We start from the raw sequence: 12,280 nt of genomic DNA on the forward strand, positions 1-12,280 counted from the left end.
AAAAAGAAGTAAAGACACAAACAGGGAAAGATTTGGTAAAATGCCAGTAGGACCATATAATCTGTACACTCAACGTGATCTCTATCAAAATCTTCCTTTTCAGGAGCAGAAAGGCATCTTCAAATTTATATAGAATTTAAGGACTCCCTGAATATTCAGATCATGTCTGGAAGATTCATATTTCCTGTTAAAACTTATTACACAGCTGGGCTCAACTCAGCGGTACTTTCTCTGCCGTGTGGAAGACCCTGGGTTTCAGCAACACATAAAAGGAAGAAAAATCAGAAAGCTAAAGTCGTCAATACAGAGCGGTACTGGCGTACAGACGAAGACCAGCGCAGTGTAACAGAGCCCAGAGTAAACCTTTACATATTTGGTCAAGAATATTCAACAAGGGAAGAAGATGAGTCATAAGCAAGAGAAGGGTCGGCTGGATAAATGATACTAGTGAACTTGGGTATCCATGCGCAGACCATCGAAGCTGGACTCTTACATAGTGAAAAATCAGCTAGGAAGATTAAAGACTTAAGCCGGGCAGCAGTGGCGCGCGCCTTTAATCTCAGCACTCAGGAGGCAGAGGCAGGAGGATCTCTGTGAGTTCAAGGCCAGCCTGGTCTACAGAGCGAGTTCCAACACAGCCAGAACTGTTTCACAGAGAAACCCTGTCTTGAAAAACAAAAACAAAAACAAAAACAAAAACAAAATAGATTAAAGACTTAAATATAAGATTTAAACTATAAACCATATTTTAAAAAATAAACAGAGGAAAGAGTTCATAATGTTGAATTTTTCAGGAATTTCTTATTTAAATTATTTAAAACAAACAGAAGAGGCAACAGAGTGACAGACTGAAAGGCAACCTATGAAACAAGGTAAGACATTTATACATCATGTGCATGATGAGGAGGTTACTATCTAGAATCTATAGAGAACTACCACAGCTCAACCAGAAGAAATCAGATGGCTGAAAAAGGGAGGGAGCAGGCCTGCGGGGTGGGGGGTGGTGGCAGCTCAGTCAGCAGTGAAGTGCCTGCCACATAAAGCACGGGCATGGGGACCTGAGTTTAATCCCAGAACTCACACAAAAGTCAGCCAGGGCAGTGTTCACTTTTAATCCAGCACCAGGGAGCTGGAGACAGGCAGATCCCCTGGGTTATGATCAGCCACCCTCACCTAATCAGTGAATGACAGGTCCCAAGGACTGTTTCAAAAACAGGTGGACAACCCCCAAGGAAAAATACCCCAAACCAATACCAATGTGTACACACACACACACACACACACACGCGCGCGCACACACACTGGAACAGGAATGGTGGACATGCTTGTAATCACAGTGCCTGGGTTGGGGGGGCAGTGGTAAAAGGATTAGAAGTTTGAAGTAGACTCCAGGCCGTCCTAGCCTACCTAGCAGGATCCCGACTTTTTTCCCCCCAGAAAAAAACAGGTGTATGTGTGTGGGATGGGTGGGTACAGAAGTCCTTTCTTCAAAGAAGAAACACAAACGACCACAAAGAACATGAAAAACATCCACCTTCCCTATTGAGAAGCACAAACAACACAATGGGATTTCACCTTACACTTATTAAGATAGTTACTACCCAAACAAGAACATCATTATCAAAAAACACTCCAAACAGAAAATAACAGTGCTGGTAAAAGGCAGGAAAATTAGAATTCTGTGCACTGTTGGTGAGAACATAAAATAGTGCGATTGCTCCGAACTATGATGTGATAACTCCACTTCCGAGCACTTCTCCAAAGACTACACAGGGGCATGGGCAACTGGGTACGGACAGGAGAAGGCACTCCAAGTGCACACACTGAGAATGAGTAGCTGTACACGTGGTGGGACAGTGCTCAGCACTAATGACAAATGCTACAGGGGCCTCCTCCACCCAGGGGTCTCACTCTCCACAGCTTCAGTTATCTGTTGTCAACCACAAACAGAAACCCAGAAATAGACAACAAGCTGTGACAATTCTGGTCTGTGTGGAAACACTGGAGGAAAACCTCGGTTCTCAGTTCAGGTTCTAGCCACACATTTACGCTTCACCCACACAGCCTTGGACCGCATCCTTAAAGATAAAAACGGACCGCTGTGTATTTCTTCTCACGAGGTATTTAAAGAAGACAAATTCACAGCAACCGTGTGAAATGGGAGGGTAAAGGAACGAGGAGAATTCTGTTTAACTAGTACAGTTTCAGTTCTGCAGCTGACACAGTTCTGGAGGTCGATGACAGATGAACACAGTTGACATGACTGAAATGGACTGAAATGGGCACCTAGCAGCCATCAGGTGGGTAGAACTGGTTTCATCATTGAAGCTCAGGCTCAGTTTAGACTCAGCAATCCTGCTCTCTTGGCCCATGGAGGACTGGGATTGCAGACATGGGCTGGTAGAGTTTAGGTGATTCTTTTTATCACACATTATTAAAATAAAATTTTGCCAGGCATGGTGGTTCATGCCTCTAATCCCAGCACTCAGGAGGCAGAGGCAGGCCAATCTCTGAGTTTGAGGCCAGCCTGGGCTACAGAGTTCCAGTACAGCAGGAGCTACATAGTGAGACCCTGTCAAAAGAAAGGAAGTAAGGAAAGAAGGAAGGAAAAAAAAGAAAGCAAGAGAGGAAAATGAAAATTTGAAAGTGTTTGTAATGAACCAGGTGTGGTGACTCACACTCATAACTCCAACACTTAGCACACTGAAGCAGGAGGATTAGAAGTTCTAGAATAGTGGGTTACAGTAAGAGCCTATCTCCAAAAAGGAAGGGGAAGGGGAAGGAAGGAAGAAGAGACAGGGGGAGGGAGGGAGGGGAGAGAGGGCAGGGAGAGCTCTGCTTCCTAGCTCCTTTGTCACAATGGCCTGTCCTTCTCTAGGGCTGTGAGCCAGGACAAAGCCCCTCTCTCTCTGGGGTGGGAACACCACACACACAGCCAAGAGGGGGCTCTCACTCTGGGAAGAACTCACACGCCTGCGCACGGCACAGCAGCCAGCTCCGTCCTGTGAGCCATCCTGGCCCTCTGCAGTGGCACACATCCGCAGGCGGCACACATCCGCAGCGGCGGCACACATCCGCAGCGGCGGCGGCACACATCATCTGCAGCGGCACAGAGCCACAGCTGAGCCGCATGGACCACTGACCTGAAGGCTCTGCACTAGAAATCTTCACTGCAGTTTGATTTTCTGCCACTTTATCTGTTACAGAACTCGATGGGGTGTTTGAAACAGTTGGATGTTTCTTGAGGGGAGTATTCTGACAGTGAATTTCCTGCAAAAAGCAAATGGAGAGGTAAATTCTATTTCTCAGAATTATAAATCTTAACTAGTTTATTAAATGAAATAGGACTATTATTAAATAACATTTTATATGCTTTTTGAGAATAAAAAATAATATGCTATTAAAGGGCCCAGGCCAGTATTGGTAATTCTCAGTGTGTAGGATCCCCATTATGTAAACTATTTAAAAGACTAGAAAGCAGGAGACTTCACACCAGAGCGGAAGTGAAGGAGACCCAGAGAGCATCCCGTCACTGCTCTCTGCCCTTGCCTGTACAACATCCAGGCAGTTCTGACATGAAGAGTCTACTACACTGTCATTTACTCAAAGTACAAAACTCAAAAACAACACAAGAAGGATAAAACCAGATCCAATAATGAGGAAAAACAAGAGGAAAACGTGCACTGTTGCACATGTCTACAAGACTTTTGACGGACAGGCCTGGTTACTGCTCAGCCCACTGCTAACCTGCAGTGCACTCAAATAGTGCACACAGGTTATGATGGCCGGGCATGCTGGCACACACCCATAATCCCAGCACCCTGGGGGCAGACGCAAAAAAGACATCGCAGTTCGAGGCCGGCCTGGTCTATACAGTGAGCTCTAGAGCAGGCTGTGCTACACAGCAAGGCATGTCTCAAAAGCCAAGAGCACACTTGATGATTGCAGAGCTCCTGGAAACCAGCAGGTAAGACAACAGCAGCTAACTAAGGCACACAGCGCTAGGATGCGGCCTGTCACACCCTCCGGCCCTCTAGACTAGAACCCACTATTTCTAAAACAGGCCCAGGAGCTACAGCACTACACACAGGAAGGAAGGAAGGAAGGAAGGAAGGAGGTTACATGGTTAGTAACTGGCCCCCAGGATCCAAACCCTCATCCAGTTCCAGGTTAGAATGTCTCTCAAACGAGAAGCTTCGGATGCATAAAACATACAGTAAACTTTTTTTTTTTTTTTGTCAAGACAGGGTTTCTCTGTGTAGTTTTGGAGCCTGTCCTGGATCTGGCTCTGTAGACCAGGTTGGCCTCGAACTCACAGAGATCCACGTGCCTCTGCCTCTCAAGTGCTGGGATTAAAGGCGTGCACCACCGCTGCTGCCGCCTGGCTACAGTAAACTCTTGAATGTTGTATACAGGCTGTTTTTAGGTGGGCAAAAAGTTTGAGGAAGAAAAATTGAGGTACATTGCAGAAAACAAGTACCTTGTTGCAGGAAATAGAAAAGTGGGTTTCAAAGTATCGTAGAGAGAAAAAACGTTTGTGCTATGCTATTCTGGCATCTCGGCCTGTTTACTCACATTTGCTAAGTGAGTAAATGACTGCCGAGAATGGAAAACAACTGCCTGTTCTTATCATTACTGAAAAAATAAACAGAGCAAAGCCCTGCCCCCAGCTGTTTCCTTTGGCAGTGGTCACCACCTACAAATACACATTGCACATGAAAGGCGAGGCTGTGGGGCCAGAGTTCTGCTTAGAAGCCTGATTTCATGCTTACTTGCTGGGAAAGAGAAATGACATTACTAACTTACATTGTTATTGGAAAGATTCAATGATACTTTAAAAGTGCCCACCAGAGCCCTGGCCCATTGCAGACACTCAATACATAGACACTCTTCTAATGACCTAGTACCCCCATTTTCTTCTCCCCACTAGTCTTACCTGAAGACTGTTATTGCATGGTAAACAAACACCCTCCACTTTTTAACCCTAATACAAACCCAGCTTTCTTACAAATATGGAAACTAATCCATAAACATCTGAAACAGATTTCTCCCCTGAGTCCCGACAACATGAGAACAGCACCTCTGCAGTGTCTTATTAATCCTCTTTTAAAGCTCTTACTCCAAGACTTGGACCAGGATTTAGTGCACTCTGTAGCCACAGTCCCCACCAGCAACAACATGGAACTTCTTAGCATCAGTAACAGAGAGTCTTTTCTAAACTCCAAGTACTTCTCTAGTTCAAGACCTGCATCACCAAGCTGCACCAAGGCTATCCAAGCAACACCTTGGCCTCTCAGCTGCACGAACACGTCACCTCTAAAACCCTTCGCCATCACTCCAACTTGGCCTCCCCTGAAACTGGTGTGTGCTTGTCCATACACCCCATCCTAACTAACTGTGTCTCCGATCCCCACAACTCTCTCTCTCTCTCTTGTTCTTGCCTCTTGGAGACCTCTGGCCATCTGATGCTTTTCTTCCTTGATTCTACCCTATTTTCTTACCCCTCCACCCAGGGTGGACCTCAGAACTCCTCACTGTAACCTCTTCCCCACCAATGAACGTGTGCATTTCACCAAACATCCAGACCTCTTGTTTGGGAAAACCCTAACCCAGGACTGAACAAATTCTTCAAATCAACACCTAGACTCTTTGGTTAGACCTGTGCAGTTTGGTTCTAGTACACACATATGGTCTTACAGCCTGTGGTGGTTGGAATGAGAATGTCCCCCACAGGTTCATGTATTTGAACACACGGCTCCCCAGCTGAAGGTGCTATTTGGGGAGGTTTTGAAACCTTTAGGATTTGGAGCCTTGCTGGAGGAAGAATGTCACTGGGAATAAGCTTTGATGGTTTATAGCCTTACCCTACTTTCTATTGTTTCCTGTTTGTAGATGAAAGTGTGGCCAGCCAGCTCCTGCCTCCTTCCACGCTTCCGTGACTGTTGCTATGACTTCTCACCACAATTGACTCTGTTCTCTGGAACCCTGTCAGGACAAACCCTTGCTTCCTTGAGTTGCGTTCTGTTATAGTATTTGTCACAGCAACAGAAACTAACTAATACACAGCCACCCGAATCCCAACTCCACCATCTCCATCCCTTCTGATTCTGAGTTAGCCTCTCATCCTTCAAGTAGTTCACCTGCCATGTTCCACTTCCTAGACCTACACTTCTCTTAGTCAAAGGCAGAAGTGAGCACCCTCCCTTTCCTAGCAATGAACACAACAGCCACAAACAGACAGACACGCAGACCTGCCAGCAGCGCTTCAGACATCAGGGCTGGCAGTCTCCACTTTGCTTTTCTTAAATGGTTCCCTTCCCTCAGCCTACAACTATCAGCTCCTTTTCCTTCCCCTTAACTTATTAGCTAACTCCTTTCCATCAGTGCTAAAATAGTCTTAAGTCACAGAAAAAACAATTGAAACACACTTTGCTTTTTTATACCCTCCAGGCACCACCTCCTTCCTCCCCCTACCCCTTTACACAAAAAGGTCTAACAGCAGCCTTCACTGGCTCTGTCTCAACCTGCCGTCCCTCCTCATCCCTGCAGTCCTCACCTGCCTCATCACAGCAAACTTCAGACTGGAAACCTTAGCTGACCCATTCCAACCCTCGGTGGACGAAACCACCCCTTCCTTCTCAGAAAGGTTCGTCTCCCTGGACTTTCACAACACTCATGCATTTTTCACCCATGTTTTTGGCTACTCCTTTTGTGGTAAACAAATGGGTTTCTTGGGGAAGGAAACCTCTGAACTCCCTGTTAGCATTGTGTTCATAAGTTTGGTCACATGCATAAGTGCTGCTATCTCACAAACTTCCAAGGAATTATTTAGTAGAAAATAATCTAAAAATTCCTGTCTGCAGGGACACAGGAGAAAACCATAAGAATCTAGTACTGTGGTAGCCAAATGATGGTGGTCTTCAAACAGAAAAGTCACTGGCAATGCCAAACGCTGCTAAGAAGTCTAGTTAAATGTCTGAAACCGATCAATGAAAATCACGGGTGAACTGGAGAAGAAAAGGAGAGGGAAGAGAAAAGAAAATGGGGACAGCCAAGTGGTGGTGGCGCACGCCTTTAATCCCTTTAATCCTCGGGAGGCAGAGGCAGATGAATCTCTGTGAGTTCAAGGCCAGCCTGGACTACCAAGTGAGTTCCAGGAAATGCGCAAAGCTACACAGAGAAACCCTGTCTCGAAAAACCAAAAAAAAAAAAAAAAAAAAAAAAAAAAAAGAAAATGGGGACAAAAAAAAGAAATACACTCATAGTAGTGACTATCACACTGGCTGACCGGCAAACAGACTGGCAATAGATTTAGGAAATATTAACTGGATGTATGTATCCAAGTGGGACTGTTTGTATAAAGAGGGGTATTGGAGACGGATTAGAATAAAGCAACAATGAGGAGGCATGTGGGAACTGAAAGGGCTGCAGACACTGAGAGCATCATAGGTGGGGGGGTGCTGGGTAGTTTTGTCAACTTGACACAAGTCAGGGTCATCTTGGAAGACTGGCTGACAGGCAAGTCTGTGAGGCACTGTCTTGATTAATAACTGATGTGAAAGTGTCTATCTCACTGTGGGTGGTGCTGTCCCTGGGCAGGTGGCCCTGGGTTATATAAAAAAACAGCTGAGCAAGCCCTGAAGAGCAAGCCAGTAAGTAGCCTTCTCCATGTTTTCTGCTTTAGTTCCTGTTTCCAATCTCTGCCCTGACTTTCCTTCATAACAGACTATAAGATGTAAACTCAAATAAACCCTTTCCTCCCCAAGTTGTTTTTGGTCAGGGCTTTATCAAGATAGAGAAACAAACAGAACAGCACATTTAGAAAAGCTAAAGTCACCAATGAGAAACGTAGATTCTAAGCAGTGTTTAAAAACCAGCATCTAAGTAGAGCACTGAGAATCTGAAAGTGGATGATAAGAACTGACGGTAAGGTCATTAGTGAGAAAGCTGCGGAGTAGATGGAAATGGAGACTACCACAAGAAAAGAAGAGTTACTTACACGTAAGCACTGGAGAATGGAAAGCGCAATGTCACTGGGAAAGGAAGGTATAAGATTTATTTTACAAAGCTGGGCATGGTGACTCACACCTATAATCCAAGAACTTGGGAGGCTGGAACAAGAGGATTATTTAGAGTTTGTAGAAGTCTAGGCTAGGTTGAGAGACTGTCCTCTCAAAACCGAAAAATGAAAAACCACTACTACTTTAGTACATCAGTGACTTTTACATTTCCTGTTCACATTACCTGTTGGGTTTCTAGCTGTTTGCTTCTTGACTTTTCATCCTTCTCTGCACTCCATAAATTGCCCTTGTCAAATCGACCACGAAGACCCGCTAGTTCTTTTTCACGTTCCTAAACCCATGAGACAAGGCAGTATTTTACACAAGAACCAACAGCATTTAAGAATATCCAAATACTAGTAAAACATTTCTCAGAAGCTAGCTATGGTAGCATACAGCTGTAATCCCAGCACTTGGGGGGTGGAGGCAGTAGGTCAGTTCAAGATCATCCTCAGCTAGAGAGCTAGCTTGAGATCAGCTTGCACTCCATAAGACCTTATCAAAAGAAAGATAAAAAATAACTTTTCTTGCCAGGCGGTGGCAGGTGGGAGGCAGAAGCAGGTAGAACTCTGTGAGTTCGAGGCCAGCTTGATCTACTGATCGAGATCCAGGACAGCCACAGCTACACAAAGAAGCCCTGTCTCAACAATGACAACAACAACAACAAAAAAACTTTTCTTCTATTCAGTTATAAAATATAAAGATTCACAACACACGTGGAATATGATACATTATTTCATTGCTCAATTTGCAGTAGGAAGTACAGAGAACCAAAGTGCTGTTTATCAAAGCCAGGGCTAGTGATCAAACCTGTAATGTCAGCACATGGGAAGCTGACATGGAACTGCTGAGAATATAGGGCTAGCCTGGGCTGCTTAGTGAGTTCCGGCAGCCTAAGCTACAGAATGAGATATGTCTTGTAACTAGAGCATGTCCTCAAAAAGATTCTCGTTAGCTCAGTCAAAAAGACTAACATTGGGCCTGGAGAGATGGCTCAGTGGGTAGGAGCACTGGCTGCTTTTGCAGAGGCCCCAGGTTCAGTTCCAAGAACCAAAAGGAGGCTTGCAACCATCTGGAACTCCAGTTCCGGGGGATGTGATGCCCTCTTCTGGCCTCTGCAGGCACTGCACGGATGTGGTGCACATACACATGCAGGCAAAACACCCTCACACTTAAAATAAATACATCTTTTTTTAGAAAGAGACTCATTTATTTCTTATGTTCCATGCTGAGGTCATGTAATAAGTATTAAATGCAGAAAAATCTTACCTGTTTGAGCTGCTGTGCTAAATGGGTAGTAGATGAACATGTGTTTTGCTTGAATAATCTTTCCTGGATGGCCTTGGTATTTGGAGTGATATTGGGGGTTCTATGAGATGCTCTATAAGCTGGGCTTTCTTTGCTATGTTCTTGACAACGCTCTCCAAAGTGTTCCAGAAAAGGCTTAATTCCTCTTCCTCCTATAAAAATATAGTTTTGGAATCTATTCAAAATAGCAATTATCATTTCCAAGCGAAAAATTCTAAAACCATTAGTTACCAAATGCTTTGCTTCTAGGAACAGTCATTCACAAAAAGAAATTAAAATTGTTCAAAGACTCTATTAGAAGCATGCTCCAAATTTTGTTTTTATTATTTTAAATTATGTGTGTGTGTGTGTGTCTGTGGGTGGGTGCCCATTAGTACAGGTCCCATCACAGGCCAGGTGAATCCCCCTGGAGGTGGAGTTGCAGGCAGTTTTCAGCTGCCTGACATGGGTGCTGAGAATAGAACTCGGGTCCTCTGGAAGAGCAGTACTTATCCTCTGAACTGATGAGTCATCTCCTCAGCCCCTATGTCCTAAAATGTGTAGGATTTAGTTAACTAAAAAAAAAGGGGGAGCGGGGACTAGCAAGCTGTTTTAGCAGGTCAAAGTGCCTGCCAAAGCCCTGAGACCCTGTACTGATCCCCAGAACCTTTAAAATCGCCAGACTTAGTGGCTCCCATCTGTAATCCCAGGCTCAGTACTCTGTGGTCAAATGGGAGGAGGAGAAATGGCTGGAGACTCAACAGCACAGCAGAGAAATAACAAGAGACCCTGCCTCAAAATAACAAGATAGAAAGCAACTCCAGACAGCTGTCCTCTGACATCATGCAGGCCACAGATTCAAGTATGCACATCCATTATTTCTTTCTTTTTACAAATTATGAGTTATGCAACTTAAAAGAGTACTATTTGAAACAGTATAAAGTACTTTAGTAGTAGGGCAAATGGGATATATATGTATACACATACACTTCTATATATATTAAAGTAGAGTTAATATATCAGAGGTTTGCTACTCTTTCCTGTGAGGGAGATGACAGGAAGCACTTAGGGTTTTGTGGCCCTCTGGTGCCTCTCACAACTGTTCAATTCTGCAGTAAAGACTGAAAGAAGCCACAGGAAAACATATAAACAAACAGATGTGGCTATTATAATAAACTTTATTTAAGAGGAAAAGAAAAAAAAACAGTAGAATTCAACATATGGCCATAGTTTGAGGACTACATGTCATTTATTAGCACTTCAGGTATATATCAAACTAGAGTTCAATACAAAGAAACACCTAAATTGAGTATCTCTGAGGTGCTGGTAATGTAATTCTAATTATATCCACTAATAAAGAATAATACAAATAGTGCTTCATGCCTAAGTCTTAAGTCTTTAGAAAATAAGGAAAAAAAAAAGAGCCAGTCTGTGGGCTGGAGAGATGGCTCAGCAGTTAAGAGCACTTGTTGCTCTTGTAGAAGAGCTGGGTTCAATTCACAGCGCCCACATGGTGGCACACAACCATCCATAGTTCCAGTTCCTGGGACGTGAAGCCCTTTTACCTTGTTGGACATCAAGCCCACAATTTAGGCAAAATAACATACACATAGCATGAAACAAATAAATCTTTAGAAAAAATGTTTTTAAAGGGCCAAGCTGGGCAGAGTGGTGCACACCTTTAACCCCAGCAGTCAGGAGGCAGAGGCAGGCAGATCTGTGGGTTTGAGGCCAGCCAGGACTGTTACACAGGGAAACCTTGTCTCTAACAAAACAAAACAAAAACCCAGTCTGACTGCAAAGGATCTTGGGATTCTTTCTTTCCTGGTCCTGTTGTCACCGATGTCACCACCCTCCTGCAGCTGCAGGAGTTCCGGAGGTTACACCCCGAGCCTGGGCATGCTTGCCAAAGGCTCTAGCCCTGAGCTCCAGCTCCACTTCCAATCCTCATTTCAATGCATCTAGAAATTACCTGTAGCTTTCCGCTTACCCTGCTCCTGTCTCCACTTAGAACACGAACTATACTCTCCAGAAAGGCTGTTTTCAGGCTGGGGAGTGGGCAGTTGGTAGAGTACACGCTCAAAGGGCATGAAGGCCCTGTGCTTAATCCCCGGCACTGCAAAAGCTGGGTATGGTGGTGCATGCCTGTAATCCCAACCCTGGGAAACTGAGGTAAGAAGATCAAAAGTCCAAAGTCATCCTTAGCTACCGAGTAAGCTCAGGGGAAGCCTGGGGCACATAAGTTCCTGTGTCAAAAAAGGAGATAGACAGAAAGAAAAGAAAAGAGAGAGAGAGAGAAAGAAAGAAAGAAAGAAAGAAAGAAAGAAAGAAAGAAAGAAAGAAAGAAAGGGAAGGAAGGAAGGAAGGAAGAAAGGAAGAAAGGAAGGAAGGAAGGAAGGAAGGAAGGAAGGAAGGAAGGAAGGAAGGAAGGAAGAAAGAAAGAAAGAAAGAAGAAAAGCCGGGGAGTGGACAGGAGATGGCTTAGTAAGATGGTAAGAGCATTTGCCCTGCAAGCATGAGGGCCTGAATTTGAACCCTCAGCACCTATGTGAAAACAAAAACAAAACAAAAACAAAAACAAGCACTGCTGCATGGGCTTGTAAGCCTAGCCTTGGGAGGCAGAGCTATGTGGCTGCCGGGCACCCACTAGCTAGCTAGCCTAGCCAGATGGAGTTTCCAGATGGATGGGAGAGCCTGTCTCAAGAGAGGAAGACAAACACCCTCCTCTCACTTCCAGGTGTGCGTGCAGGCGTTCCCACCTACTCAGATGTGTGCATCACACACACAAAGTTAAACACAGCTCATGGTAAAGTCTGTCACTATATCTTTATGCTAACTTTTTCAGTCTTGTGTTTCTCAGTCAATAATATGTGGAGCATTCCAAAAGATACGTCACAAGATAAACAGCATTTTATGGAATATCAGCTTACTAC

At 44.6% G+C, this 12,280-nt stretch overlaps 1 protein-coding gene across 7 annotated transcripts in view; it reads right to left on the bottom strand.

Moving 5' to 3' along the window:
• The window catches only part of Anln (anillin, actin binding protein), an 81,497-nt gene that overhangs the window by 33,102 nt on the left and 36,115 nt on the right, over nt 1-12,280 (bottom strand). For all 7 annotated transcript variants that reach the window (XM_059267514.1, XM_059267513.1, XM_059267511.1 and 4 more), the window contains 3 exons: nt 9,330-9,520; nt 8,245-8,352; nt 3,144-3,270 (listed from right to left, as the gene is read on the bottom strand). In XM_059267514.1, coding sequence (XP_059123497.1) covers nt 3,144-3,270; nt 8,245-8,352; nt 9,330-9,520 — 426 coding nt within the window. The remainder of the gene's footprint in view (nt 1-3,143; nt 3,271-8,244; nt 8,353-9,329; nt 9,521-12,280) is intronic.

Source organism: Peromyscus eremicus, chromosome 7, assembly GCF_949786415.1.
Source record: "Peromyscus eremicus chromosome 7, PerEre_H2_v1, whole genome shotgun sequence".
NCBI lineage: Eukaryota > Metazoa > Chordata > Mammalia > Rodentia > Cricetidae > Peromyscus > Peromyscus eremicus.